Source organism: Taudactylus pleione, unplaced genomic scaffold, assembly GCF_031769625.1.
Source record: "Taudactylus pleione unplaced genomic scaffold, aTauple2 ptg000251l, whole genome shotgun sequence".
NCBI classification, from domain to species: Eukaryota; Metazoa; Chordata; class Amphibia; order Anura; family Myobatrachidae; genus Taudactylus; species Taudactylus pleione.
In genome coordinates, this window is record NW_028284653.1 from 9104578 (window position 1) to 9132013 (window position 27436).

At 50.2% G+C, this 27436-nt stretch overlaps 1 protein-coding gene across 2 annotated transcripts in view; it reads right to left on the reverse strand.

The window, feature by feature from the left end:
* Positions 1-26714, reverse strand: part of LHFPL3 (LHFPL tetraspan subfamily member 3) — a 66237-nt gene extending 39523 nt beyond the window's left edge. Inside the window, exon 1 of one of the 2 annotated variants that reach the window (XM_088480240.1) lies at positions 25839-26714. In XM_088480240.1, the coding sequence (XP_088336366.1) occupies positions 25839-26262 (424 nt within the window). In that variant the 5' untranslated portion in view covers positions 26263-26714. The remainder of the gene's footprint in view (positions 1-25838) is intronic. The other variant, XM_088480239.1, reaches the window with a different exon arrangement.
* Positions 26715-27436: the final 722 nt, after the last annotated feature.

Consider the following 27436-nt stretch of genomic DNA (forward strand, 5'->3'; position numbering starts at 1 on the left):
GTTGGGGCCATAATCAGGAAGTGGAAAGAACAATTGCACCATAAACCGGCCACGACCAGGGGCTCCTCGCAAGATTTCTGACAGAGGAGTGAAAAGAATAATCAGAAGAATTGTCCAAGGACCACTTATAAGAGCTTCAGAAAGACCTGGAGTTAGCAGGTACAATTGTTTCAAAGAAAACAATAAGTAATGCACTCAACCGCCATGGCCTGTATGCACGCTCACCAAGCAAGACTCCATTGCTGAAGAATAAGCATGTTGAGCTTGTTTAAAGTTTGCTGCACAACATTTGGACAGGCCTGTGAGATACTGGGAGAATATAGGGCCTGATTCAGACCCGCTCGCTAGATGCGGCCGCTCGCTCCCAGCGTATGGAAATTTTGCTAAGTGACGTCAAGGTAACCGCTCGCTCGGGAAGGCATAAGCACGCCCACTAGGTCTTGGCGAGCGATCACTGTGTTTAGACGTCCCACCAGCCTGTCTTTAGCTGCCCACTAGCGTACGTCATCTCCAGGAAGTATATACAACCATCAGTACATCAGGTTCCATCGGATCTGACCGCAGCGTTTGCAGTTGACTGTACGCTACCGCAAGCACTGCAGTGTATTATTCAACCAGGTGACGTGTACTATGACGCTGCCTGTTAATTATGCATGCTGCAGAAGCACTCTGGCACACCTGCATCTGCAACTCCACTCCCCCGTTACTACTGCCCTGCCCCTGTTACCACCCACAAACGGCCTATCCTGTCACTCATTCCACTGGGCTGTCTTTGCAGGGCGAGCGAGCAAAATCCATCGCTCGTACTAGTTTGCGCATGCGCACTGTGAACTACACGCATGCGCACATTAGCGAACATACCATTCAATATGAAACGTTAACTTCACTGTCGAAGTTAACGTTTCATATCTGAGTTTTTCCCGCTTATCCCCGTATTCAATATAAAATTAACAAAAACGGGAAACTCCGAAGTTGGATTTGCGTAAAGTTACGAATTTTTCCTTAAAAAAAATTGTAAGACCCCCCCTAAAGTTGTAAAAACAACGGGTACCCCCGTTTTAGCCTTTAATTGAAAGTCGGGGATTTAAATAGCCGCAGCAGGTGTTTTTTTCCCGACATTGAAGAAGTGATGCAGAAGAGCACTTAGGTTATTTTTTTATTTTTTTTTTAAGTGGTCCCATCAAATTTGGGGTACATGAAAATGGGTACTAGCATATTTTTAAGTCCCTAAAGTACATTTTTAAAAATTCTGCATTTGTGCACCTGCCGCTATAATCCTATTCTTCAAAACACCTGCCGCATACTTGCAGAATAGCCCTGAACCTATTTCCCTATTGTTATACAATTTTTTCCCAAATTTTTTTTTTTCCACCCCAATTTTTAAATTAATTTTTTGGGGTGTCCCTATTTTTTTTTTTTTTTTTTTGACATAGTTCTTTTTTAAATGTCATTCCCAGGGGTGCAGGCTATTTTTTTTAAGCCTGCACCCCTAAACCCCAATTCTGCACTTTTTTTCGACACCTATTCAATGGTGAAAAGTTACCCCCATTTTTTATCAAAGACTTTTGAAAACTGCGATAAGTCTTTGAAATTGAATACGGTGTAAAAGTAAAACCTGCGATAATGACGTCATACCTCCGATATTAACGCAAAAACAATGTTTTCGCTCCCATATTGAATACCCCTGATAGTCTGCAATGATCGGCCGCTTGCTATCGAGCAGGTCTGAATCGAGTCCATAGTCTGGTCAGATGATACCAAAATTGAACTCTTTGGATGCCATAATACAAACCATCTTTGGAGGAGAAATGGCACTGCATATCACCCCAAAAATACCATACCAACAGTGAGGTTTGGAGGTGGGGCTGTTTTTCAGCATATAGTACTGGCATACTTGATATATTTGAAGGAAGGATGAATGGAAAAATGTACAGAGACATTCTTGATAAAAAATCTGCTGCCATCTACCAGGATTCTGAAGATGAAACGATGGCGGACATTTCAGCAAGACAAATGATCCCAAACACACAGCCAAGGACACACTCAATTGGTTTCAGAGGAGAAAGTAAAGCTGCTAGAATGGCTCAGCCAATCACATGACTTGAATCCAATTGAAAAGAACTAAATATCAGAGTTCATAGAAGATGCCCACGGAACCTCCAAGATTTGAAGACTGTTTGTGTGGGAGAATGGGCCAAAAATCACACCTGAGCAATGAATGCGACCAGTTTCTCCATACAGGAGGCGTATTAAAGCTGTCATTACCAACAAAGGCTTATGTAGAAAGCATTAAATTTCAGTAAGCGCGTTCAATACTTTTTCCCTGTGTCATTTCACATTATTACACATAACTTAAGCCCTGATTCAGAACCGGACGCTCTTTCAGAGCGCTCGCTTTGAATCAGGGAGCATTTTTTTTTTTGTGCCGGCCTCCTGGCCGCTCGCTAAGCTGTGGGTGACCACCCGCAGCTTTTGCGAGTGGCCAGGTGATGGTCGCGACCATCGGGCTTGCGACGAGACCCTTGTGGTAGGGTCTTGTCCATCGCAAGCCCCAGTGGACTTCCTGCTCTAATAGAGCAGGAAGTTCACCTACTGACATTACTAGTGATATCAGTAGGGCCGCCCACAAACGGAAGGCGTTCCCTCGGGAACGCCTCCGTTTGTCCAGCCACCCCCCCTGTCCGCCTCCAAAACAGGGCGAGCTGTCAATCACAATCGATAGCCGCCCCGTTTTGGTGCGAGACCCGCAGCGATGGAGCGCCAGCCGCTGGCCGGGTCTCGCGCATGCGCAGGGGGTAAACATCGACCCGCTTGCGAGCGGGTCTGAATCAGCCCCTTAGTTTATGTACATCTATGGTTTCATTTCTTTGCATATGCGGATTGCATGGGTTGTTGCTGACATTTGGTGAAAATTTTATCACAATAGCCCCATTACAAATATATTTACTGAGAAAAGTGTTGATGTGTTCAATACTTATTTTACCCGATGTGTGTGTGTAAGTAATATTATATATATATATATATATATATATATATATATATATATATATATATATATAGAGCGTTCCCGCTAGGCTGTTTTAGCGGGGCGCGGCGCCCTGCCCTCTTTCTGGAAGGCAAAAAGCGCCCTGCCCTCCAGAAGGAGGGCAAAAAGCGCCCTGCCCTAACAGCCTGCGGGAACTGTCTTCACCCGCGGGTCGCAGTGTCCCGCGGATGAAGAAATGTGCGGTGACCCGGTCACCGCCGGAGAATAGACGCCGGGCGCATGCGCCCGGCATCTATTCTCCCTGTCTGCAGGGCTTGGGGGCTGCCCGGCGTGTCTGTAAGTGCCGGGCACGCCCCCAAGAGTGACGAAAAGGGGACGCGTCTTATAGACACGCCCCCTTCTCAGACGCGCGCGCACGAACGTGCCCTCTCTAGCTCCGGCGCCCTGCCTCGTGCCGGAGCTAGAGTGAACACTATATTATTATATATATATATATATATATACACATACACGATAGTCTAGGCACTTGGCGCTTCCTGATACTGTGTACAAAGTCAATAATTGTTCAATTGTGTCCATTTATGAAGAGTTCGTGAAAGGTAACACACTTCTCCATGTATAAGGGATGGCAGTTTTTTTCTCAAAGTGCTGGTTTGTGCAAAACAACTGGGTAAATCTGGAAAATGGAAGAGAGGAAAGAGCGCCTAATTGTGTAGTATATTAAGTGAGGATATGAAAGACGTACAACAGGTAGCTCTTATATGCGTACCAGATAATCTCTTGGAAATAATCAGTGAGTATATTCAATTTAGGTGTTCCAGTATTTCAAAATGAAAGGTGAATTCACGCAGAAAGTATAAAATAAAGTCCAATGGTGTACCTATGATATTTATAACCAATTAGTGACTTATCCTCTTCCTGGAGGATGTTAATGTGATTCAAATAATAAAGGAATCATTTTAGAGTTCAAAAAAAGGAAAAAAAAATATGAGATATGGTAAGAACTTACCCTTGTTATCTCTATTTCTACGAAGTCCATAGGGTTCCACAGGATACCTTGGGGTATAGGTGTGACGTCAGTCGCAGGGCACCAAAGAGTTAAGCTTTCAGCCTCCCAGGATGCACTAGGTCCCCCTCCTATACCCCGCCCCCGGGCCAAGGCACCTCAGTTAGTTACCAAGCCATAGGCCGGAGGAGGAGAAGGAAGAGCGAGAACAAAGATCTGGACACATACAAGAATCACATTCTCACCAGAGGGAGACGGAAAACCGGTGACCAGAGCAAAGCCCATCTGCAGCACAGGTGCGACAGGGCGGGAGTCCTGTGGAACCCTATGGACTTCGTAGAAATAGAGATAACAAGGGTAAGTTCTTACCATATCTCATATTTTCTACTTCAGGGTCCATAGGGTATCCACAGGATACCTTGGGGATGTCCCAAAGCAGTATCCTTTAAGAGTGGGGACGCTCCTGTGCAGAAAGGAGAATCCGCCGCCCGAAGGAAGCATCCTGAGAGGCGAAGGTGTCAAACCTGTAATACCTCACGAAGGTATGGACAGAAGACCACGTAGCAGCCTTGCAGATCTGAACTGCCGAGGCACCACGTCGAGCTGCCCACGAAGGACCCACAGACCTAGTGGAATGAGCCTTCAGAGAAGGAGGGACCGGTAGGCCTTCATGAAGATAAGCTTCAGAAATAGCCATACGGATCCAGGCTGCCAAAGTTTGCTTTGAAGCAGGCCAACCCTTTTTACAGAAGCCATAGAGGACAACAAAGCGTCCGACTTCCTAAACAAAGAAGTGCGGTCAACATAAGTCCTTAAGGCCCGCACAACATCCAAAGAGGCCTCACCCACGGAAAGACCCGGTGAGTTAAAGGCCGGAACAACTATTTCCTCGTTAACATGAAACTGGGAAACAACTTTGGGAAGAAACTCGGGCCGAGTGCGGAGCACTGCCCTGTTCCCATGAAAAACCAAGAAAGGGGGTCTACAAGAAAGAGCCCCTAACTCAGAAACACGTCTGGCTGAAGCAACGGCCAGAAGGAAAACAGTCTTAGCTGTTAGCCATTTAATATCCACTGAGCCCAGTGGTTCAAACGGCGGTCCTTGGAGAGCCCTCAGGACCACAGCCAAATCCCAAGGCGCCACAGGTGGAACAAAGGGCGGCTGAATACGGAGAACACCTTGCATAAAGGTGCGCACATCCGGGATTGTAGCAATCCTACGGTGAAACCAGACAGATAGGGCCGAAACCTGTACCTTCAAAGAAGCAAGGCGAAGCCCATGAACTAGTCCCGCTTGCAGGAAGGCGAGAATCCGAGACAGACGAAACTCCCGCGGTGCATAACCTCTCGGTCGACACCACTGGAAGAACGTATGCCACACGCGATGGTATATCCTCGCGGAAGACGGTTTCCGAGCTCGTAACATGGTACGCACCACAGAGCTGGAAAACCCCCAGGACCTCAGCATGGCCGTCTCAACAGCCACGCCGCCAAAGACAGCCGAGTCAGGTCCGGGTGAAGACAAGGACCCTGAGACAGAAGGTCCGGTCGTAGCGGCAACCGCAGAGGACTGTCCACGGACAGACCCTGAAGGTCTGAGAACCAGTGCCGTCTGGGCCACGCGGGAGCTATCAACAGGAGCGTCCCTCCTTCCTGTTTGCATTTCCGGATTACCCGTGGAAGAAGGGAGACCGGAGGGAACAGGTATGCGAACCTGAACGTCCACCGGACGGACAGAGCATCCACCAGAGACGCCCCTTCGTCTCTTGTGCGAGACCCGTACACCGGCAACTTGTTGTTGTGCCGGGACGCCATGAGGTCGATTTCTGGAAGACCCCACCTGTCCACCAGTAGTTGAAAAACGTCCGGGTGCAGGGACCATTCCCCTGGATGAACGTCCTGGCGACTTAGAAAGTCCGCCTCCCAATTTAGCACTCCCGGGATGAAGACCGCTGATATGGCCGGAAGATTGCGCTCCGCCCAAACCAGGATCCGAGAGACCTCTACGAGAGCCGCCCGACTGCGAGTTCCTCCTTGCCTGTTTATGTAGGCCACGGTGGTAGCATTGTCCGACTGGACCTGCACCGGGTGACCCTGGAGAAACCGCTGTGCCTGCAGGAGAGCATTGAAGACCGCACGGAGTTCCAAGATATTTATCGGAAGCTCCGCTTCTGTCGGTGTCCACCTGCCCTGGAACAAGTGTGGACCCGAAACTGCTCCCCAGCCCCGAAGACTGGCGTCCGTTGTCAACAGGACCCAATTTGGAACCCAGAACGGACGTCCCTTGTTGAGGTGGGTCGTCTTTAACCACCACGCAAGGGACAGGCGAACCTCCGGGGTGAGCACAATCGTCTGGAACTTCAGAGACTGAGGCAGCCCGTTCCACTTGGACAGGATCAGGTGCTGCAGAGGTCTGGAGTGAAACTGGGCGTATTCCACCATGTCGAACACCGACACCATGGAGCCCAGTAACCTCATCGCCGAGTGTAAGGACACCCGGCGGCTGTGCAGACAACTGCGCACCCTTGACTGTAAAGCAGAGATCTTGTCCTCCGTCACGAAGATCCTTTGCTGTCCAGAGTCCAATAAGGCTCCAAGATGCAGAATCCTCCGGGACGGGATTAGAGTGGACTTCTGCCAGTTGAATAGCCAGCCGTGCCGTTGCAGCAGTGCAATGGTCAGGTCCAAGTGGTGTAACAGGAGCTCTGGAGATCCTGCCACCAATAACAGGTCGTCCAAGTACGGCAACATGCGGACTCCTTGCAGCCGCAGAGAAGCCGCCATGACCGCCATAGCGTCCTGTATGTCCAATGACACCATGTAGTCCCCAGGTTCCAGCGCCAGAATGATGGACCGTAGGGTCTCCATCCGAAACTTCGGGACCCGCAAAGACTTGTTGAGTGCTTTGAGGTTGAGAATCGGAAGATATGACCCATTGGGTTTCTGTACCAAAAATAGATTTGAATAGAAACCCTGGCCCCTCTGGGAGAATGGAACAGGCACTATAACTCCAGCCTGGAGCATAGTGTGCAATACCTTCCGCAGCTCCGTAGCCTTGTTCCGGTCTGATGGTAGACCCGTGGTGAAGAATCGAGCCGGGGGTCTGTGCCGGAAGGAGAGGGCGTACCCGTGAGAGACCACCTCCAGAACCCAAGTGTCTGTCGTAGTGAACGACCAACACCGGGAGAACTGCAGCAGGCGGCCTCCCACCCTGGGATCCCCCAAGGGGAGACCCGGACCGTCAGGCCGCAGGCTTGTCATCTGGCTTGGGGGCCGGACGTCTGGTACTCCATGCCTGTTTCCGGGGCTTGACCGATTTCTTAGGGCCAGCCTGTCGAGGAAACGACTGTGGTTTGGGCCTGCCCTGGGCCCTAGATGACCGAAAGGACGATGGTCCAGAACCAGAAGGAGCAGCGGCCGACGGGAGACAAGCAGATTTGGCTGCCGCCAGCGTGGCCACAATCTTATCCAGATCCGGACCGAAGAGAACTTCTCCGGTAAACGGCAACGCTTCCAGACCTTTCTTGGATCTGCGTCCGCCTTCCAGGATCGCAGCCACAAGGTGCGACGAGCAGCTACCGCTGCTGAAGAAATTCTAGACACCAGAGTACTAATGTCTAGAGCCGCCTCGTTGATGTAGGTGGCCGAATCACGGAGATTGCCAATCAACTCCGCCTGTTCGGCCGGACAGTCGGATTCAAAAGAAGCCTCTAATGAATCCGCCCAGCGCTCCATCGCTCTGGCAACCCAGCAAATGGCCATAGCCGGCCGTGCTGCCCCCCCTGCAAGGGAATAAGCGGACTTCAGGCAGATTTCTACCTTGCGGTCCGTAGCATCCTTAAGGGAGGACATGGATGGCATCGGCAATGTGGCACTACGGACAAGACGGGTCACGTGAGAATCCACCTGTGGAGGGGATTCACACTTAGCAAAATAATTATCCGCGAACGGATAAGCCACCGCCAGGCGTCTCTGCGGCTGGTATCTTTTGCCAGGTTGTTTCCACGCCTCCTCTAAATGGTCCACCAACTGACCCGAAAGAGGAAAGACTGTGGCATCGCCCTTCACATCTTTGAAAAAGGCATACTTAGATTTAGCCGCTGGGGGAACTTTGTCCTCAATCACCAAGGCTGTGCGGACCGCCCGAATAAGTCCAGGAATATATACTTTGGACTTAGCATCAGCGTCCTTAGTATGGAAAGGTTCCTGATCGTAAGGATCCAGAATCTCCCCATCATCAGACGTCCCTTCGTCATCCTCATAAGGAGCGGACAGAGACGGCACCGGCCTTTTATGAGGCCGCATCACAGACTCCCCTTGCAACACATCCGACAAGTGCTGTACAGAACTCGTCAGGGAGTTAACCCACGCTGGCTCCTGAGAACCCGGGAGCGGGGAAATAGGGAGACTGTGGGGTACCACCAATTGTCGTGGGAACCCCTGCATGGGTGACGACACCACAGACTGCTGGGACAAACCCATCGGAGTAAACGCGGGCTGCGGAGCTAACTGGCCCACTAAAGCTGTTAACGCCTGAGCGAAACAAGCCCAGGGCGGCTCCTGTACCGGTGCTGTAACCGTAATAGGCCGCGCCATGGACAAACACTGCCGGCAAAGGCCCTCCGCGCTACCCTCCCCCTCCGCTAACGGTACTTTGCACGTGGTACACTGTAGCCGGAGGGGAAAATCACTTTCAGACATGATGGCACCACGTATGTGACCTCTCTCACCAATTAAGTATTAAATAGGCGAGAGACCACCCTGCAGCACCGCACCGCAAGGGCTTTAGCAGAAAGAACAGGGACAGTAATAAAGCTGACAGTTTAGAGAAGAAAAGTTACAGGCAGCGCTAGCACAGTCACATACAATGCAGAGAAATAACAATTCCTGCACTAACAGCGCTGATCACTCAACTACACAGACACAGGGCCTGGTAGGACACAGCGCTGCATACACAGACCTGAGCCACAGCGGAGGAGAGGTATGCGGGGGGACCCAGACCACGATGCTTCCTTCCAGACTTCCAGCAGCGTTCACCATGCGTTGCAGAGAAGATGGCCGCCGAGGAGCAGAGAGAAGCTGGCCTGGGGGAGGAGCGCTGACACAGGACCAGTCAGCACAGTGCAGAGAGGGCTGTGTGCAGCGGGGGAGGCGCCGGCTGTGAGACAGGGAAGGCGCGCTCCCCTGGCATGCATTTAACCCCTGGGACGCCGCAGCGCTACCGCTCTGCTGCGGTCCGCTGTCCCAGGGGGTAGTGGAAGCGCAGGTTGGTCGCCTGGCTCCACGCTGCAGCCAGTCCCCAGGGAGCCCCCTGCCTGGGGACTTAGGACCATGTGATCAGCGGGGACCCACCGCGGGACCCCGCTGCTTACCTCTGTCCCCCTTGAATCCGGCCATGGTCCGGAGCATCTGGGGTCACCGCTAGCTGTGACCCCAGACGCCCACCAGCATCCCCGGATCAGTACCGGCGTTCTGGTACCGGCGGGGTGTAGGGAAGACAGCATGGACGTCAGGACTGACTGTCCATGCTGTTCATCCAGATGTGCAGCCACAGCTGCATGAAGAAAAAGCTTCAGGGGCTCTTCTAGCCCCCACTCCAACAGGTGCACCCGACTCCGGCCGGGCACCAAACTAAACTGGGGTGCCTTGGCCCGGGGGCGGGGTATAGGAGGGGGACCTAGTGCATCCTGGGAGGCTGAAAGCTTAACTCTTTGGTGCCCTGCGACTGACGTCACACCTATACCCCAAGGTATCCTGTGGATACCCTATGGACCCTGAAGTAGAAATAAATTTATTGGACAACGGGGTATATTCAGTATAGAGTCTATACAAAAAAGAAGGGGATACAAAAATAGGTAACAATCAATAAAAAATGAATAAAATATGGATAAAATATAGAGAGGAGTGCATTTGATATAATAAATATTAGCTAAAAAAGAATTCATATAACTTAGCTTAGTAAAAAAGCACAATAAAGTGCTAGTGCAGACACTCAATATAGCAGTCCATTTTTAGTCCATATATTGGTGGGTGGAGGGGGTCTATATCATAAACAAAAAACCTTACGGTTTCACATGTCCCATTACGGCTACTTAGACATGATCTGAATTTTTACAAACCTATTGATTTTCTGCCACTCAAACTTCAAAAAGCAATGAAATTACGTTCATTAAGGCTGACGCCTTAATGGACGTGTTCCTTGCGCATTACAGATATGGTGTGCCATCACACCTTGTGGTTAACTGCAGATTCAGCATTCTCACAGAATGAGATTGCTGTCATTCACAAAATGGTGGAGCTGCTAATTCACAGAATTATGTGCTCATTGGAATACATGCATGCAGTCTATGCAACTGAGGTCAAAGCGGAAAATAGAGCTGTGCAGATGGGATAAAAGTGGTGTGGATGGGGGGAGTAGACACAGCAGCGTGGATAGGTGAGACAGGATATGGAATGTACTAAATAAACCCCATAGTTTTTTTGTCTTTTTTTTTTTTTTATGATTCTTTAGTTTAAATGGTCAGTCAAAATAATAATACAGAATAAAGGGCAACAAAATCCAAATACAGGCCAAGGGGTCAAACCATTTAGGAGCGAATTTCTAGTTTATTTCTGGAACTTGCAGACTTCACACTAATGTGCGCTCCCGAGAACTCTCCAATTAAAAATGCCTATTCACAGTACACGCAGCGGAGGGGTGTGAATTGACTGCCAAATGACATTTGAGAGAAGTGCATAAAAAAGTGGGGAGACCATCCTGGACCCCCCAAATTGTATAATTTTGTTAGCAGGAACGTATAGAAGGCTGTTTGTGGGCATTGGGAAGGTACTACAGGTTTTTAAATGGTGTCAAATGGCTGATTTCTGCTTTAATTTTTTTTTAAACAAATGAAACGAAAAATGCAAAATATATATATATATATATATATATATAATTTTTGTGGACCCTATGGACTTCGAAGAAAGAGGTAACAAAGGTAAATTTTTCCATAGGGCTTCACATGGAGACATTGGGGATGTCCCAAAGCAGTTGCTCAAGGGTGGCAATGCTCCTGCACTGATAGGAGAACCCTACGCCTGAAGGAAGCATCCTGAGAGGCAAATGAATCAAAGACATAAGGTGTGGACAGAAGACCAGGTGGCCGTTTTGAATAGCTGTTCAGCTGAGGCGCCACGCCGGGCTGCCCATGAGGGACCCACAGAGCGAGTAGAATGAGCAGAGACTGTAGTTGGCACAGGAAGGCCAGTCTGCGTGTAAGCCTGTGAGATAGTTATGCGAATCCATCTGGCCAGAGTCTTTGTTAGCTGGCCATCCCTTCTTGTGGAATCCATATAGTACAAAGAGGGAGTCCTATTTCCTGATGGAAGTAGTACGGTCCACGTAGATCTTTAAAGCACAGACTACATCCAAAGAGGACTTACCGGCCGAGAGGTCTGGTGAATTAAAGGCCGGAACCACAATTTCTGTATTCAGGTGGAAGTGAGAAACTACCTTAGGAAGGAAGCCTGGGTGAGTTCGAAGAATAGCCATATTCACATGAAATATCAAAAAGGGAGAGCAGCAAGAAAAGTGCCCCTAAATCTGATACCCTATGGGCAGATGCTATAGCCATAAGAAACAGTCTTCGTAGTTAGTCATTTGATATCCACCGTTTCAAATGGAGGTTCCTGAAGTGCTTTGTGCCCCACTGACACATCCCATGGAGCCACAGCAGGGTCAAAGGGAGGTTGTATCCGTAGAACACCTTGCATGAAGGTGTGAACATCTGGCATAGAGGCAATCTTGCGTTGAAACCAGATAGACAAAGCAGAAACTTGCACTTTGAAAGATGCTAGGCGGAGGCCTAGATCCAGTCTAGTATGAAGAAAGGCAACAATTTGAGAAACTCTAAAGACCTGAGGGTCATAGTTTAGAGTAGCACACCACTGAAAATATGAATGCCAAATTCTGTGGTAAATCCTAGCTGAGGCCGGTTTACATGCTCTAAGCATGGTCTGGACCACAGAGCTAGAAAATCCCTTAGCCGTTAGGAGGAAAGAGCCAAGCCTTTAAAAGACAGACTGGCAAGGTCCGGATGTAGACAGGGATCCTGAGACAAGAGGTCTACTCGAAGAGCAAGTTGAAGAGGAACGGCTATGGAGAGTCTTAGAAGATCCAAGTACCAATGACGTCTGGGCCAAGCCGGAGCTATTATAACAGACTGTGCCTCCTTCCTGTCTGAATTGCCAAAGCACTCGAAGCAGTAGGGATATTGGAGGGAAGAGATATGCCAACTGGAAAGTCCATGTCACCGACAAGGCATCTATGACGGCCACGACAGGGTCCTTTGTTTTTGCTCTGTAAAACTGGAAGTTTGTTGTGTCTTGAGGCCATGAGATCCACTTCTGGAAGCCCCCATTTGTCCACCAGAAGCTGAAAGACTTCTGGGTGTAGAGCCCATTCTCCTGCATGCACGTCGTGACGGCTGAGGCGATCCGCTTCCCAATTGAGAACCGCCCGGGATGAACACTGTGGAGATGGCTGGGAGATAGTGTTCGGCCCATGTGAGAATGCAAGACACCTCAGTCATTGATGATTGACTTTGAGTGCCCACTTGAGTATGCCACAGCCGTGGCGTTGTCGGAATATATTTGTACTGGCCTATTTTTCAGAATATTCTGAGCCAGAGTGAGAGCTCTGTAAATGGCTTGAAGTTCCAGGATGTTGATTGGCAACATTACCTCGATTGGGGACCATCGGCCCTGGAAGGAGTGTTGGCTGGTTACTGAGCCCCACCCTCAGAGGCTTGAATCCGTGGTGGGGAGAGCCCAATCCAGGATCCAAAAGGGACGACACTGGTTCAAATGGGGAGTCTGTAACTACCAGGCTAGGGACAGGCGAACCTCTTGGGGGAGGCTCATAGTCTGGGATCTGAGCAGATGCGGTAGTCCGTTCCACCTGGAGAGGATCAGATGTTGCAGGGGTCTGGAGTGAAACTGGGCAAACTCCACCATGTCGAAGGTGGATCCCATTGATCCCAAGGCCTGCATTGCAGAGTGTATCGACACTCTGCGACTGTGAAGCAGTCTGCGTAGTCTGTACTGTATCACTGAAATCTTGTCTGCCGTCAGGAAGATTATCTGAACTCGAGAGTCCAGGAGGGCTCCCAAATGTACCATCCTTTGAGAGGGTGTCAGGGAAGACTTCTCCCAGTTGATCAGCCGACCGTGCATGTGGAGAAAGGTAATGGTTACCTGCAGATGGTGTTGAAGAGTCTCTGGGGAGCTTGCCAACAGCAAAAGATCATCCAAGGCCTTAGCTGATGTCTGGTGCTGTGGAAAAAAATGGACCTTTGGCTTTTTCTTGGGGGTGAAAGGACCGAAACGATGACATCAGAGGTTTTGTGTTATATGCAGAGGGCAGGAACGCTGTCTTGCTAGCTGCCAAGGAAGTCACAATTTTATCTAGCTCTGGCCCAAATAGGATGTCCCCCGAAAAGGGAAGAGACTCCAGAGCCAGTTTTGAATCTGAATCTGCTTTCTAGGAATAGAGCCAACTGATACGATGGGCCACTATCGAAGTGGCAGATATCCTGGAGGCCAGGAGAGCCGTATCCATAGCTACCTCACCTAAGTAGGAGGCTGCATCCCTAATGTAAGATACATAGGAGAGTTGTTCCCGTGAAGCATCAGAGGGAAGTGTTTCTTCTAGGGCTTCTGCCCAACTCTCAATGGCTTTCGCCACCCAGGCCATAGCCCTAGCAGGACTAGTAATAGCTCCTGTAAGAGAGTATATAGATTTATGACAAGCTTCTATAAGTCTATCTGTAGTCCCTTCAAGGAGGTAGCAGTCTGAATGGGTAATGGGACATTTTTAACCAAACGAGTTACATGAGAATCCACCGCTGGGGGAGCTTCCCATTTAGTGAAATCAATAGCTGGAAGAGGGTAAAAGGAACGGAATAGTTTTGGGATTTAAAATCTTTTACCAGGCATGATCCATGCTTCACTCATGTGATCAGATAGCTGGTCTGATTGAGGGAACTCTGGTAAAACTTCCTTTTGTTGTTTAAAAAGTACATTCTTTTTCTTAGGAGCGGGTTCATCCTCTTCAATTTGTAAAATGGATTGTACAGCTCTAACAAGAGCAGTTATATCTAGCTTAGAGGGTGGCTCCTCTTCTCCGGAGACGGAGTAAGCGTGAGAGAGGTCTGCATCTTCCGCCTCCCCAAATGATATGTCAGAATCAGATAACTGAGTGGACTGGGAGGAAAACTGAGCCTGTTCAGAGGGTTTGATAGGTAAAGGCTTTTTCTTGTGTAGCAGTTGCTGCAAGGCTGTAGAAGTAGTAGTCAAACTCTGTACTGAGGTAGACAGCATGTCAACCCATGGGGGAGGCAACGGATTTGCAGGGAGTACCTGCTGTGGCCATCCCACATCCCAGGACCGTTCTCTGTTCTGAAATGTTTGCCAGCATTTGTGAAAAGGCAGCCCAGGGAGGGTCCTGAGGGAGAGACACCGGGGCTGAGGGACCTGGGGCTGTGTAGCAATTAGTGCAAAGCCCATCGTGAATAAAGTCCCCTGGTACCAAACCTGCTGAGCAGGCTTTACAGGACAACAGAATAGGGGCAGGATCCTGAGTCTGTTTATTATTCTTTCCTCTGACCGCCATAGTAATGATACTGCAACATGTTTACTGCATTGTATTTGAAATATGGCACAATGTAGTGTGCAAACGCACAATATATGACACAATATCATATGAAACAACGCTGTATATGGCACAATGTAGTATGCAACAGTATTAAAAATGACAGCATGTAGTATGCAACAATGTTATATATGGCACAAGGTAATGTGCAACAGCGCAATATATGTATATATATTTATATAAAGGTAGCACAATATAGTGTACAACTGCACTGATGGTAGCCCCCCTGGAGTGACAGCGCTTTATAAGGCACAAGTTAGTTGCAAAAGCGCTACAACCGATACCAGGGAGCGTGCAACCGCATTAGATCTGGCACCATGTAGTGTGCAATGTGATGTCAAGTATGTGATAGCCCTCACAAATGTGAGGTACAATGAACCTCTATACCTTAGTATGTCAGGGTACAGTAGAAGAAATGGATAGTTATAACTGACTATATAGAAAAGGAGACGTTAGCGCTAGCACAAGTCAGAAACAAATCAAAAAGAAAAATCTAATTTTCTGCAATGGGCACAGACCACAGTGGCTGGTAGGAAAGAGCGCTGTATGACCTGGCTCTTGGGAGAGGTATACAGGGAGACTGGACCCAGCGATTCCTGGAGACCTGCTTGCCTAAAATGGCTGCCGTGTGTCTGAGGGGGCGGAGGGTGAAGGAGGAGCAACCCAGGGAACACCAGGACCGCAGTGGAACGGCGCCCTGAGCTGGGGGAGAGGCTGCAGGGATAGCGCCTTTTTCCCCTGGCTGACGTTAACGATCGGGTCCCCTGGCCTTAATTATGCCTCTGCGCCAGTATGTTAATGCCCCGGTAATCTACTGGATTGGTGGGCTGCCTCCCCAGTGGTCCACATGAGCGCCTCCGATCTGACTCCGGAGGCAAGTCTGCACTATTATGCAGGTCCCAGCGAACGGGGTTCCACTTTACCTGTCCCCTGGATTCCGGGCTGCAGTCTGGGGGTCCGGGAAGCTTACTAGCTAGTCCACCTCGGAACACCGCCGGGAGTACCTAGCACAGGCTTGGAGTCACAGCGCCGTGGAGGGGTGATGGGGTGGCAGCACATACGTCCAGAGGACAGTCTGGTACTGCCTACCCTTCTGGTAGAAATAAAAATTAAATAAATGAAAATAAAAGCTTGGGCTGCATAAGGCAGCCCCGTTATAATGGTGGTCCAGCTCAGGCTTTGGGCGGGGTATAGGGGGAAGGAACGGAGCATCCTGGTATTGAAAAGCTTTGATGTTGATGTCCGGTCCTCCAGGTCCCACCTGCACCCCAATGTCTCCGTGCGGAGCCCTATGGACCCTGAAGAAGAAATTTAATTATTGGACTAAATTAGGCTAATTGGAAACTTCCAATTGCCTAATTAGTCATTAGGGGGGGGGGGGGCACATGTCCAAGAGGTTCAGCACAGTGTCCTGACATATTAACCTTAAAATAGTTTTTTCTTTTCTTTTCCTCATTTCTTTTCCTTTTCTGTCTCTCACCCTCAGGGGGTTGCGAATGGAAAAATGCAAATTGAGTGCGAGTTGCTAATTGGATTGCAAATGTAGCAACTCGCAATTCATAACCTAATTGGATTGACCCCCAAGCTTTAAATACAGTAATGAACAACATAAAAACAGAAGTCAGGTGACTAATGGAACGGAAACCCCTATATTTTTAAAAATGAATTGAAATATTTTATTTAAAAAAATAAATTACTACAGGGCGACTCGCATCCCCGCCCATTATTTCTTACCCCAAAGTTCTCATCATGCATTACTTGACGGGCGTGCGCCCAGAAAAATACCCGACACTGTGACACAGCCGAAAGTAGTGCAGCACTGCTGTTTCATATACAAAAGTCAGCGCAGCACGGCTTATTGTGCGTGTCACAATGCAGCTCACTGGTCTGAGCTGCTCCCGCCAGAAGGAGGATGCCAGCTGCTCCCTCCACCACGACCCACCCTGCTGTGGAGGTAAGCATTGAAACCTTACAGCCTCCTACTCTGTGAGATGCCAGATGGGAGGGTGCATGATAGGCTGCCGCTTACCTGCTGTGATAAGAGTTCGGTCCGTGCTTTACTGGCTGCAGAGAACACTGCCCCCCTCACTGGCAATAGAACCCTCCCTCCCAGTGGCAATAGATTTCCATTATTATTACCCCCATGCCCTTAGTTTTATAATCACCACACCCTGATTTAATAAGTCCCTGTTTGTTTCACCCACCCCTCTTCTCCCCTGTGACCAGCGTACTTTTTTTTTTATTCTTTAACAAATCAGCATTAGGGTTAATCTGCAATTACGGTTAGTATCGACAGTTTCATTATCGACATTCATATGGGGAGATTCAATGTTTGAGAGAATTAGTTCTTAGGGCTGCCTAACTCAGTGTCCCACGGCCACACCGCTGCTCTGCACCTCTCCGTCCTCCTACGCTTAAGATGTCTGCGGGCGGGCTGAAGGACAGGTGACGTGGGGCTGCACAGTGCTGCGTGACTTTTGTTGTCACACACGGCGCCACACACAGTTAGCCAACGTCTGATCCGAGTGCTCAGGGCTCAGCGCTGCCTGGCAAAAAACAAAGAGGGAAGAGAGCCACAGCTGGCCGGGTCTGGTAAAATGATCTTGAGGGCTGTATACGGCCCGCGGGCCAGAGGTTCCCCACACCTGCTTTAGCCCTAGGCTGTACAAACAGCAACCAGTGCCAAAGTACAGAAGACTGGAGCCAAATGGATGCTCTGGAGCGGACAGGTATTATACATTTTTCATATAACCTGTAGCTGCTCTAAACTGGTCTATAAAAGCAGAAGAAGATATAATAAGAGATATGGTAAGAACTTACCTTTGTTATCTCTATTTCTACGAAGTCCATAGGGTTCCACAGGATACCTTGTGGGTATAGGTGATGACGTCAGTCTTCAGGCACCACAGAGTTAAAGTTTTCAGCCTGGCATCTCAGTTACGTCACAAGCCATAGGCCGGAGGAGGAGAAGAAAGAGAGAAGAAAGATCTGGACACTCACGAAAATCACATTCTCACCATAGGGAGACGGAAAAACCAGTGACCAGAATAAAGCCCATCTGCAGTACAGGTGCGACAGGGCGGGAGTCCTGTGGAACCCTATGGACTTCGTAGAAATAGAGATAACAAAGGTAAGTTCTTACCATATCTCTTATTTTCTACTGCAGGGTCCATAGGGTATCCACAGGACACCTTGGGGATGTCCCAAAGCAGTATCCTTCAAGGGTGGGGACGCCCCTGTGCTGAGAGGAGAATCCGCCGCCCGAAGGAAGCATCTTGAGAGGCAAAAGTGTCAAAAGCGTAATAAGTCACAAAGGTATGGACAGAAGACCACGTAGCAGCCTTGCAGATCTGAACTGCAGAGGCACCACGTCTAGCTGCCCACGAAGGACCCACAGACCTAGTGGAATGAGCCCTCACAGAGGAGGGAACTGAAAGACCTTCATGAAGATAAGATTCTGAAATTGCCATACGAATCCAGCCTGCCAAAATCTGCTTTGAAGCAGGCCAACCTTTTTTACGGAAGCCATAGAGGAGAAACAAGGCGTCCGACTTCCTAAACGAAGAAGTGCGGTCCACATAAATCTTTAAGGCCCGCACAACATCCAAAGTGGCTTCACCCTCTGAAAGTCCAGGTGAATTGAAAACCGGCACAACAATTTCTTAATTGATGTGAAAAATGGATACCACTTTGGGAAGGAAACCCGGACGAGTGCGAAGCACCGCCCTATTCCTATGAAAATTCAGAAAAGGGGGTCTACAAGAGAGAACCCCTAAATCCGAAACCCTTCTGGCCGAGGCAATGGCCAGAAGGAATATGGTTTTAGCTGTAAGCCATTTAAAGTCCACTGAGTCCAGTGGTTTAAACGGCGGTCCCAGGAGAACTCGCAGTACCACAGCCCAATTCCAATGCGCCACCGGTGAAACAAAAGGTGGCTGAATGCGAAGAACACCTCGCATAAAGATGTGCACATCAGAAAGCGCAGCAATCCCACGATGAAACCAGACTGACAGGGCAGACACCTGCACTTTCAGAGAAGCCAGGCGAAGCCCATGATCCAGTCCATCCTGTAGGAAAGCCAACACCCTAGACAGGCGGAACTCCCTAGGGGAATACCCTCTAGGTCTACACCACCGGAAGAAAGTATGCCACACACGATGGTAGATTCTTGCCGAAGAAGGTTTACGAACTCTTAGCATGGTTTGCACCACGGAGCCAGAAAACCCCCTGGACCTTAGCATGACCGTTTCAACAGCCACGCCGAGTCAGGTCCGGGTGAAGACAAGGACCCTGTGACAGCAGAGCCGGTCGTAATGGTAACCTCAGAGGAACGTCTACTGACAGACTCTGGAGTTCGGAGAACCAGTGCCGTCTGGGCCACTCGGGAGCTATCAAGAGTAGCGTACCTCCTTCTTGTTTTGAATTTCCGTATTACCTGCAGAAGAAGGTAAAATGGAGGGAAAAGGTAGGCAAATTGGAACGTCTACTGGACGGACAGGGCATACACCAGAGACGCCTTCCACTCTCCCGGATGCACGTCCTGCCTGCTGAGAAAATCCGCATCCCAGTTGAGGACTCCCGGGATGAACACTGCTGATATTGCTGGGAGATTGTGCTCCACCCAGACCAGAATACAGGATACTTCTGCGAGTGCTGCCCGACTGCGGGTTCCTCCTTGCTGGTTTAAATAGGCCACCGTGGTGGCGTTGTCCGACTGGACGTGCACAGGGTTACCCTGGAGAACCGGCTGTGCCAGCTGGAGAGCACTTAACACCGCATGGAGCTCCAAAATGTTTATCGGAAGCTCCGCTTCCGCCCGAGTCCACCTGCCCTGAAACAAGTGTGGACCCGCGATAGCTCCCCAGCCCCGGAGACTGGCGTCCATTGTTAACAGGACCCAGTTCGCTACCCAGAACGGGCGACCCTTGTTGAGGTGGGTCGTCTACAACCACCAGGTTAGAGACAGGCGAACGTCCGGAGTGATCCCCATCGTCTGGGACTTGAGACACTGAGGCAATCCATTCCATCTGGACAGGATCAATAGCAGCAGGCGTCTGGAGTAAAATTGGGCATATTCCACCATGTCGAATACCGACACTGCAGACAGCTGCGCACCCTCAACTACAAAGTAAGGATCTTTTCCTCCGTCACAAAGATCCGCTGCTGCCTGGAATCCAATAAGGCCCCGAGGTGCAGGATCCTCTGAGACGGGGTGAGAGTGGACCTCTGCCAGTTTATCAACCAGCTGGGACGTTGCAGTACCGCAATCGTCAGATCCAGATGGTGTAAAAGAAGCTCTGGAGACCCCGCCATCAACAGGAGGTCGTCCAGATAAGGCAACAGTCGGACTCCCTGCGTCCGCAGGAGAGCCGCCATGACCTTGGTGAATACCCGTGGAGCAGTCACCAGGCCAAAAGGCAGCGCCCGGAACTGGAAATGTTTGTTGCAGATTGCCAATCTTAGGAACTGCTGATGGCGCAAAAGAATAGGAACATGCAGGTAAGTGTCCTGGACGTCCAATGACACCATGTAGTCCCCAGGTTCCAGTGCCAGATTAATGGACCGCAGGGTCTCCATCCGAAACAGAGGCACCCTCAAAGACTTGTTGAGGGCCTTTAGGTTTAGTATCGGACGGCAAGACCCATTGGGTTTCTGCACCAAAAATAGATTGGAATAGAAACCCAGGCCCCTCTGGGAAATTGGAACATGCACTAAAACTCCGGCCTGGAGCATAGTGTGCAAAACCTTCCGCAGTTCCGAGGCTTTGCTCCGGTCTAGCGGAAGGCCTGTGGTAAAGAACCGGGATGGAGGCCTGTACCGAAAGGAGAGGGCATACCCGTGAGAGACCACCTCCTGAACACAAGTGTCTGTCGTAGTCCTCGACCAGCACTGGGCGAACTGAAGCAGGCGGCCCCCCACTTTGGGATCCCCCAAAGGGAGGCCCGGACCGTCAGGCCGCAGGTTTGTTATCTGACCTAGGAGCCGGACGTCTGGTACTCCAGACCTGTTTCTTGGGCTTGGACAATTTCTTGGTCCCAGCCTGCCGTGGAAAGGACTGTGCTTTAGGCCTACCTTGGGCCCTGTGAGGCCAAAAGGATGACCCACCAGCACTAGAAGGAATCGTAGCAGACGGAAGACATGCAGATTTTGCTGCTGCCAACGTAGCTACTATTTTGTCCAGATCTGGACCAAATAGTACCTCTCCATTGAAAGGCAGACCTTCTAATCCCTTTTTGGAATCCGCGTCCGCTTTCCAAGAACGCAACCATAAGGTGCGACGAGCAGGCACGGCTGCAGAGGAGATCCTAGAGGTGAGCATACAAATATCTAAGGCCGCTTCATTAATGTAAATGGCCGAGTCTCGGAGATTGCCCACCAACTCGGTCTGTTCAGCCGAACAGTCGGAGTCCAAAGACGCCTCCAAATTATCCGCCCAGCGCTCCATAGCTCTGGCTACCCAACACACGGCCATAGCCGGTCTGGATGCTTCCCTGCAAGGGAATAAACGGATCTGAGGCAGATCTCCACCTTGCGGTCAGTGACATCCTTCAAGACTACATCGAAGGCTAGGCAACGTGGCACTTTTGACTAGGCGTGTGACATGTGAATCCACTTGCGTAGGGGATTCCCACTTAGAAAAATAATTGACCGCAAACGGATAAGCCACGGCTAAGCGCCTCTGGGGCTGAAACCGTTTACCTGGATTTTTCCACGCCTCCTCTAAATGATCCACTAATTGATCAGAAAGAGGGAACACCGTAGCCTCACCCTTAATATCCTTAAAAAGGCATATGTGAATGTGGCCACCGAAGGATCAATATCAATAACTAAAGCCGTGCGGACCGCTCGAATAAGACCAGGGATATACACCTTGGACTTAGCGTCCGGCTCTTTGGTACGGAGAGGTTCTTGGTCAGATAGATCCAGAATCTCCCCATCATCTGACGTCTCATCGTCATCTCCATAAGGAGCAAATAAAGACGCCACCGGCCGTTTATGAGGCCGCAACACAGACTCCCCCTGTAAAACATCGGACAAATGCTGAACCGATGTAGTTAGAGTATTAACCCACGCAGGCTCCGGAGAAACCTGGGAAGGGACAGGGAGACTGTGGGGTACCATCAATTGTCTCGGGAACTCCCGCATGGATGATGATACCACTGACTGCTGGGGCAAACCCGTCTGGGTAAACGCAGGTGGCGGAGCTAGCTGGCCCACAAGGGTTGTAAGCGCCTTAGCGAAACAAGCCCAGGGAGGTTCCTGTACCGGGACCATAATCGGCCGTGACAGTGTCAGGCACTGGGGACATAACCCCTCCGCGTTACTCTCCCCCTCCGCTATTGGTACCTTACATTTAGTACACATGAGCTGGAGAGGAAAATCAGTCTCAGACATGATGGTAAGTATGTGACACTCACACCTATACGTATTGGTATAGTGTGAATACACCCTGCACACCGCGCACCGCAAGGGCAAGATCAGGGACAGTAATATGGCTGACAGTAGAAAGTGAAAGTACAGACAGCAGGCTAGCAGATTAGTCACATACAATGCAGAAGAAAGAAATCCCTGCACTATTAGCGCTGATTCTCAACTACTCAGACCCTCAGGCTGGTAGGACTCAGCGCTGCATACACTGACCCGTGACAAACAGAGGAGAGGTATGCTGGGGGACCCAGACCGCAATGCCACCGCTCACAGGCTTCCAGCAGCGTTCACCATGCTTCAAAGATGGCCACCGAGGAGCAGAGGATGAAGGAGGCCGGCCTGGGGGAGGAGCGCTGACACACTATGGCCAATCAGGCAGAGCAGAGAGGCTGTGTGCAGCAGGGGAGGCGCCGGCTGTGAGACAGGGAAAGCGCGCTCCCCTGGCATGCATTTAACCCCTGGGACGCCGCAGCGCATGCCGCTCAGCAGCGGCCCGCTGTCCCAGGGGGTAGTGGAAGCGCAGGTTGGTCGCCTGGCTCCACGCTGCAGCCAGTCCCCAGGGAGCCCCCTGCCTGGGGACTCAGGACCATGTGACCAGCGGGGACCCACTGCGGGACCCCGCTGCTTACCTGCTATCCCCTGGGATCCGGCCATGGTCCAAGACATCTGGGGGCACCGCTAGCCGTGACCCCAGATGTCTACCAGCATCCCCGGATCAGTACCGGCGTTCTGGTACCGGCGGGGTGTAGGGGAGACAGCATGGACGTCAGTACTGACTGTCCATGCTGTACTCCCAGATGTGCAGCCAGCGCTGCCTTTAAAACAAACTTCAGGGGCTCTTCATAGCCCTCCTCTGCACAGTGCCTCCGACTCCGAGCCAGGCACCGACGAAACTGAGATGCCTTGGCCCGGGGGCGGGGTATAGGAGAGGGACCCAGATGCATCCTGGGAGGCTGAAAACTTTAACTCTGTGGTGCCTGAAGACTGACGTCATCACCTATACCCCCAAGGTATCCTGTGGATACCCTATGGACCCTGCAGTAGAAAAAGTTGTTTGATAAATGGGCCCCTGAATAACAAATAACTTGCAAAGTGTATTTGAGGTATAATCTCCGAAAACACCCGTTTTCGAGGGTTTAGCCCAAATATTACATATCCCCTGTATGTATTATGGAGGGACCGCACTCCATTACCTCTGGCAGCCGTATCCCCCATAGGTTTCTATGGGGGATGCGATGCTGCCAAATTTACCAATATCCGGAATGCGATGCATTCCTAGTGTTCACTCTAGGTCCGGCAGCAAGCAGGGCGCCAGACCTATAGCAAGGACACTAAGGCGTACCCGAAAAGGGGGTGTGTCCAATGAAGAGGGGGCGTGTCTTTATTATGAATCCCCTTTTCGTCACTCTTGGGGGCGTGCCCGGCTACGGACATGCCGGGTAGCCCCCAAGCGCCACGGTCACTGTAAATGAATGCCGGGCGCATCCATTCACTGGCGATGACCGCTGCTCTGCCGTTTTCCCCACCCGCGGGACACTGCGGCCCGCGGGTGGGGGACAGAACCCACAGGCTGTTTCAGCGAGGCGCCGCACTGGAGGGCAGGGTGCTTTCTGCCCTTCAGAAATAGGGCAGGGCAGGGCGCGGCGGCCCGCTGAAACAGCGTAGCGGGAACACTACATTCCTGATATTGGCCCCTGCAGCTAACGCCATCTGAAGATGGAGTTAGCCGCTGTAGCCTATGGGCTCCACCACTCATAATTAGCCGGCGGAGAGATCTGCCGGAATCCTCCCCGGCTATGGCGGCAGTCCACGGGACTGCGCATGCGTAGCACCCCCTGCACTGGCCGGCAGCTCTCCGGAGACATCGCAGGGACGGACTGCAGCTGCTATGATTGCATTTTGCAATGCGATCATGGGCGTTACTGGCATGCCCTGATCGCATTGCAAAAGCGACCATTGATAAATGGGCCCCTCAATCACCATCCAACCACTAGAGAGAACTAGCAGTACAATGGAGTAGGTATTACTGCATCAAGTAATTCAACCAGTGGTTGTTTGGGAAACATTGGGGGGGAATTCAATCAGAAGCGAAAGCATGTAGCTCCCAGGATAAGTACCCGGAGCAATTCAATTGTAAACCCTCCTAAGTCAGGAGATGCAGTTTACTGCAACTAATGCCCGAGGCTTAGTTGCAGTAAACTGCATTTTCTGACTTAAGCTGGGTACACACTAGACGATAGGTCGTCTGATATGGCGGATCGGGCCTACATACTGCACATCGTCTAGTGCATAGGTTCCCAAACTTTTTTGAATCAATGCACCCTAGAGTAACAGCATTGTTTTCACAGCACCCCTAATCCAAACGTTTGTTATTGATAAATTCAGAAAAAATTTAGTAAAAGTAGTAAATTGTGCTTCCCTGTTATCCTTAGGGTTGTGGACAGGTTTAAGCTTCTGTTTGTCCACATATTTACCTTACAATGACCATAAATAATTTGATTTGGTGCTGGACCACCAACCTGAGGAACCCCTGCAAGTGTCCTGAGGCACCCCAGGGTACCACGGCGCACAGTTTGGGAACCACTGGTTTAGAGTGTGCAGTTTATTGAGTGCTCCCGTGGGCTGTTCATCGCATCTTCTGATCGGCATGTAGTGCAGGCCGACCAGAGATGAACGATATATTGTGTGGTCGCACAATATACATCGTTTAGTGTGTATAGCCGACCGACATATCGTTCCGTTGGCCAAGATCCAGGATTGTGTAGTGTGTACCCAGCATTAAGTGATGGATACAATGCTGCTACCACACACAGTAACACCACAAATAGGCATAAGTTAACGTGGATTTCTACTCACACCTCAGGGAGGATGAGAGCAGAAATCCACTAGTCCAGGGGTCTGGGAATGTGGGGTAGGGGGTGCAGTGGTCTCCTTTGAAGCCCCTGTTGCTGGATGTGTTTAATAGGTTCATCCGGGCGATCTATAATTTCTTATTGCCACAAATAGAAATTAGAATTACAGAGTCTAAGGCTGTGTACACACTTGAGCGACGAGAATTGAACAGTGATTGTGTGTACACACTGGACGACTTTAATGAACGATGATCACCATTGTCATTTATTAACAATGCACTGCCGCTAGCGATATCATTAGGTTTGATGTGCAGCACCATCAAACCTGGCGACCGTCGCTAGTGACCAGGGGAGCACGCAATCATGCGTACACAATGAGCGATGTAGGCGATATGTCGTTACGAAACTGCATATTGGCAAGGCATCGCTCCAGTGTGTACCCAGCTTAAAACCTGATTATTAGTAAATATGCCCCTTTGCAACAATATAACATTAAAAAGAAACAACAACATCCAACCTACACCTACAGAATAGAAGAGCTATGTGTTTGCTAGTGTGAGCAAAATCAAAATGACAGTAACCTCTTCACAGGAAAAATACAGAGATGTGTTAAGAGCAGCTGTGAGAATATAGAAAATATCAAACCTTTGGCATTTCTTCCAGGGTAAACGTAACATGAAGCAAAGTTCAGAACTAACCCATGAGTTAAACACCACAGCCCAAAGCTCTTGGGACGTAAGCGGTCAGTAACAGCATCCTATACTGATATGGGAAACTCACTGACCGCTCTCCTCGTGTGCTCTGCGGGAGCTGAGGGTGCAGCGGTCACCGCTGATGGACCAATGATGACAATGGTTCACAGACAGGAGCGACTCACCGGAGGAAAGCTGCATCCAGGCGCAGATCTTGTACACGGTGGCCGTGTTGCAGAAGAAGAAGAGGACGAAGGACACGATGCATGCAATGATAAGCGTCATGGACAGGCCTATGAAAAAGGAGGCGGCTTTGAAGGCTCCCGAAGGGATGGAGGAAAAATCGGTGACGCTGCCGGTACAGGTAAGCTCTTTGGAGAAGCCGCTACCAATGCAATAGTGAAAGAGTCCGAAATAGCCGGCCTGGGGAGTGTCCACCCCGTCCCCTATCCAGTAAGGTTGGATGAAGCAAACGATGTTGACGATGGCGAAGCAGATGGTGAAAATCGCCCACAGTACCCCGATGGCCCGCGAGTTGCGGATGTAATTGGCATGGTAGATCTTGGCCGCCTCCTGAGGGGATAACATCTCTAAGGCAGGGTCCGTCATCCCACCACTCGGAATAGGGGGATGCCGCGGAATAGAGGAAGCAGCGACTAGCCAGACAAATCACAGCAGCATCAGCGGCGGCATCGAGGGAAAATGATACTTCCCTAAGCCACAAAGCGTCATTGAGGTTCCCGCACACACCGGGCCCGTTCCCCGAGCTCTCCGCCAACCGTTAACGGTCACTGCGACCTGCTGCAGTTACGCATCCTAATGTGTCAGAAGCAGGCGCTACCATGGCGCGTTGGGAGGGGAGCGACGAACGCGAGAAGAGCGTATGCTGGGTGTCTCAGTAGAGATGACGGGAGGATTCCAAGCGCGCTGTGCTCATGACATCCCCACACCCCGCACTGTCAACCCCCCCCTTTTTCGGTACTCCGTGTTAGCGCATCCGGGGCACGTGCTGGTGACGGTTGGGCGCGGGACTCGGGAAGTGTGAGTGAGGAGAGAGAGCAGCGGCGCGCGCTCTATATATAGTCCGTGCTGAGGGCTCCCGTGCGCAGTCAGTGATCACTGGCGTCAGACGCCCGGACATGAGCCACACGCAGAGAGTGCCAAGCTCAATGTTTTCATGAATATATTGTAGCAGAATAATAAAGGTAGGTTAATTCACTATCAGGGGGGAATTCAGATGTTGTTTGGGCTGCTGTAAGGACTGTGCTTAGGTTTAGCGTCTGTACGAGGCTATATTATTATATAGGGCCTCATTTATCAACGAGTTTATCACTCAAAACTAGTGATACATTTCACTGTGTGTGATAAATGGTGCTCCAGCCAATCAGCTCTCAACTGTCTACTGTTAGAAAAATGACAGTTGGGAGCTGATTGGCTGGAGCACCATTTATCATAAAAAGTTAAATTTTTCACTAGTTTTCAGTGATACACCCGTTGATAAATGAGGCAATTATTAAATCCGGTTCATTTTGGGGCGATGAGGGCACTTGCGCCCAATGGGGTGCCCATTACTTATCACCACACAAAAAAGAGAAAGTCCCTCAGTAAGGCTGGGTACACACTGGTACGATGGGCATTTCTTCAGACATTGGAACGAATGCCCTTGAACGAGTTAATAAACGATGGAATGATCACTATTCCATCCTCGATTAACTTACCATAGGTTGCTAGCGATGTTGTCAGGTTTAATTTGCAGCACATCAAAACCTAGTGACCGTGTGAG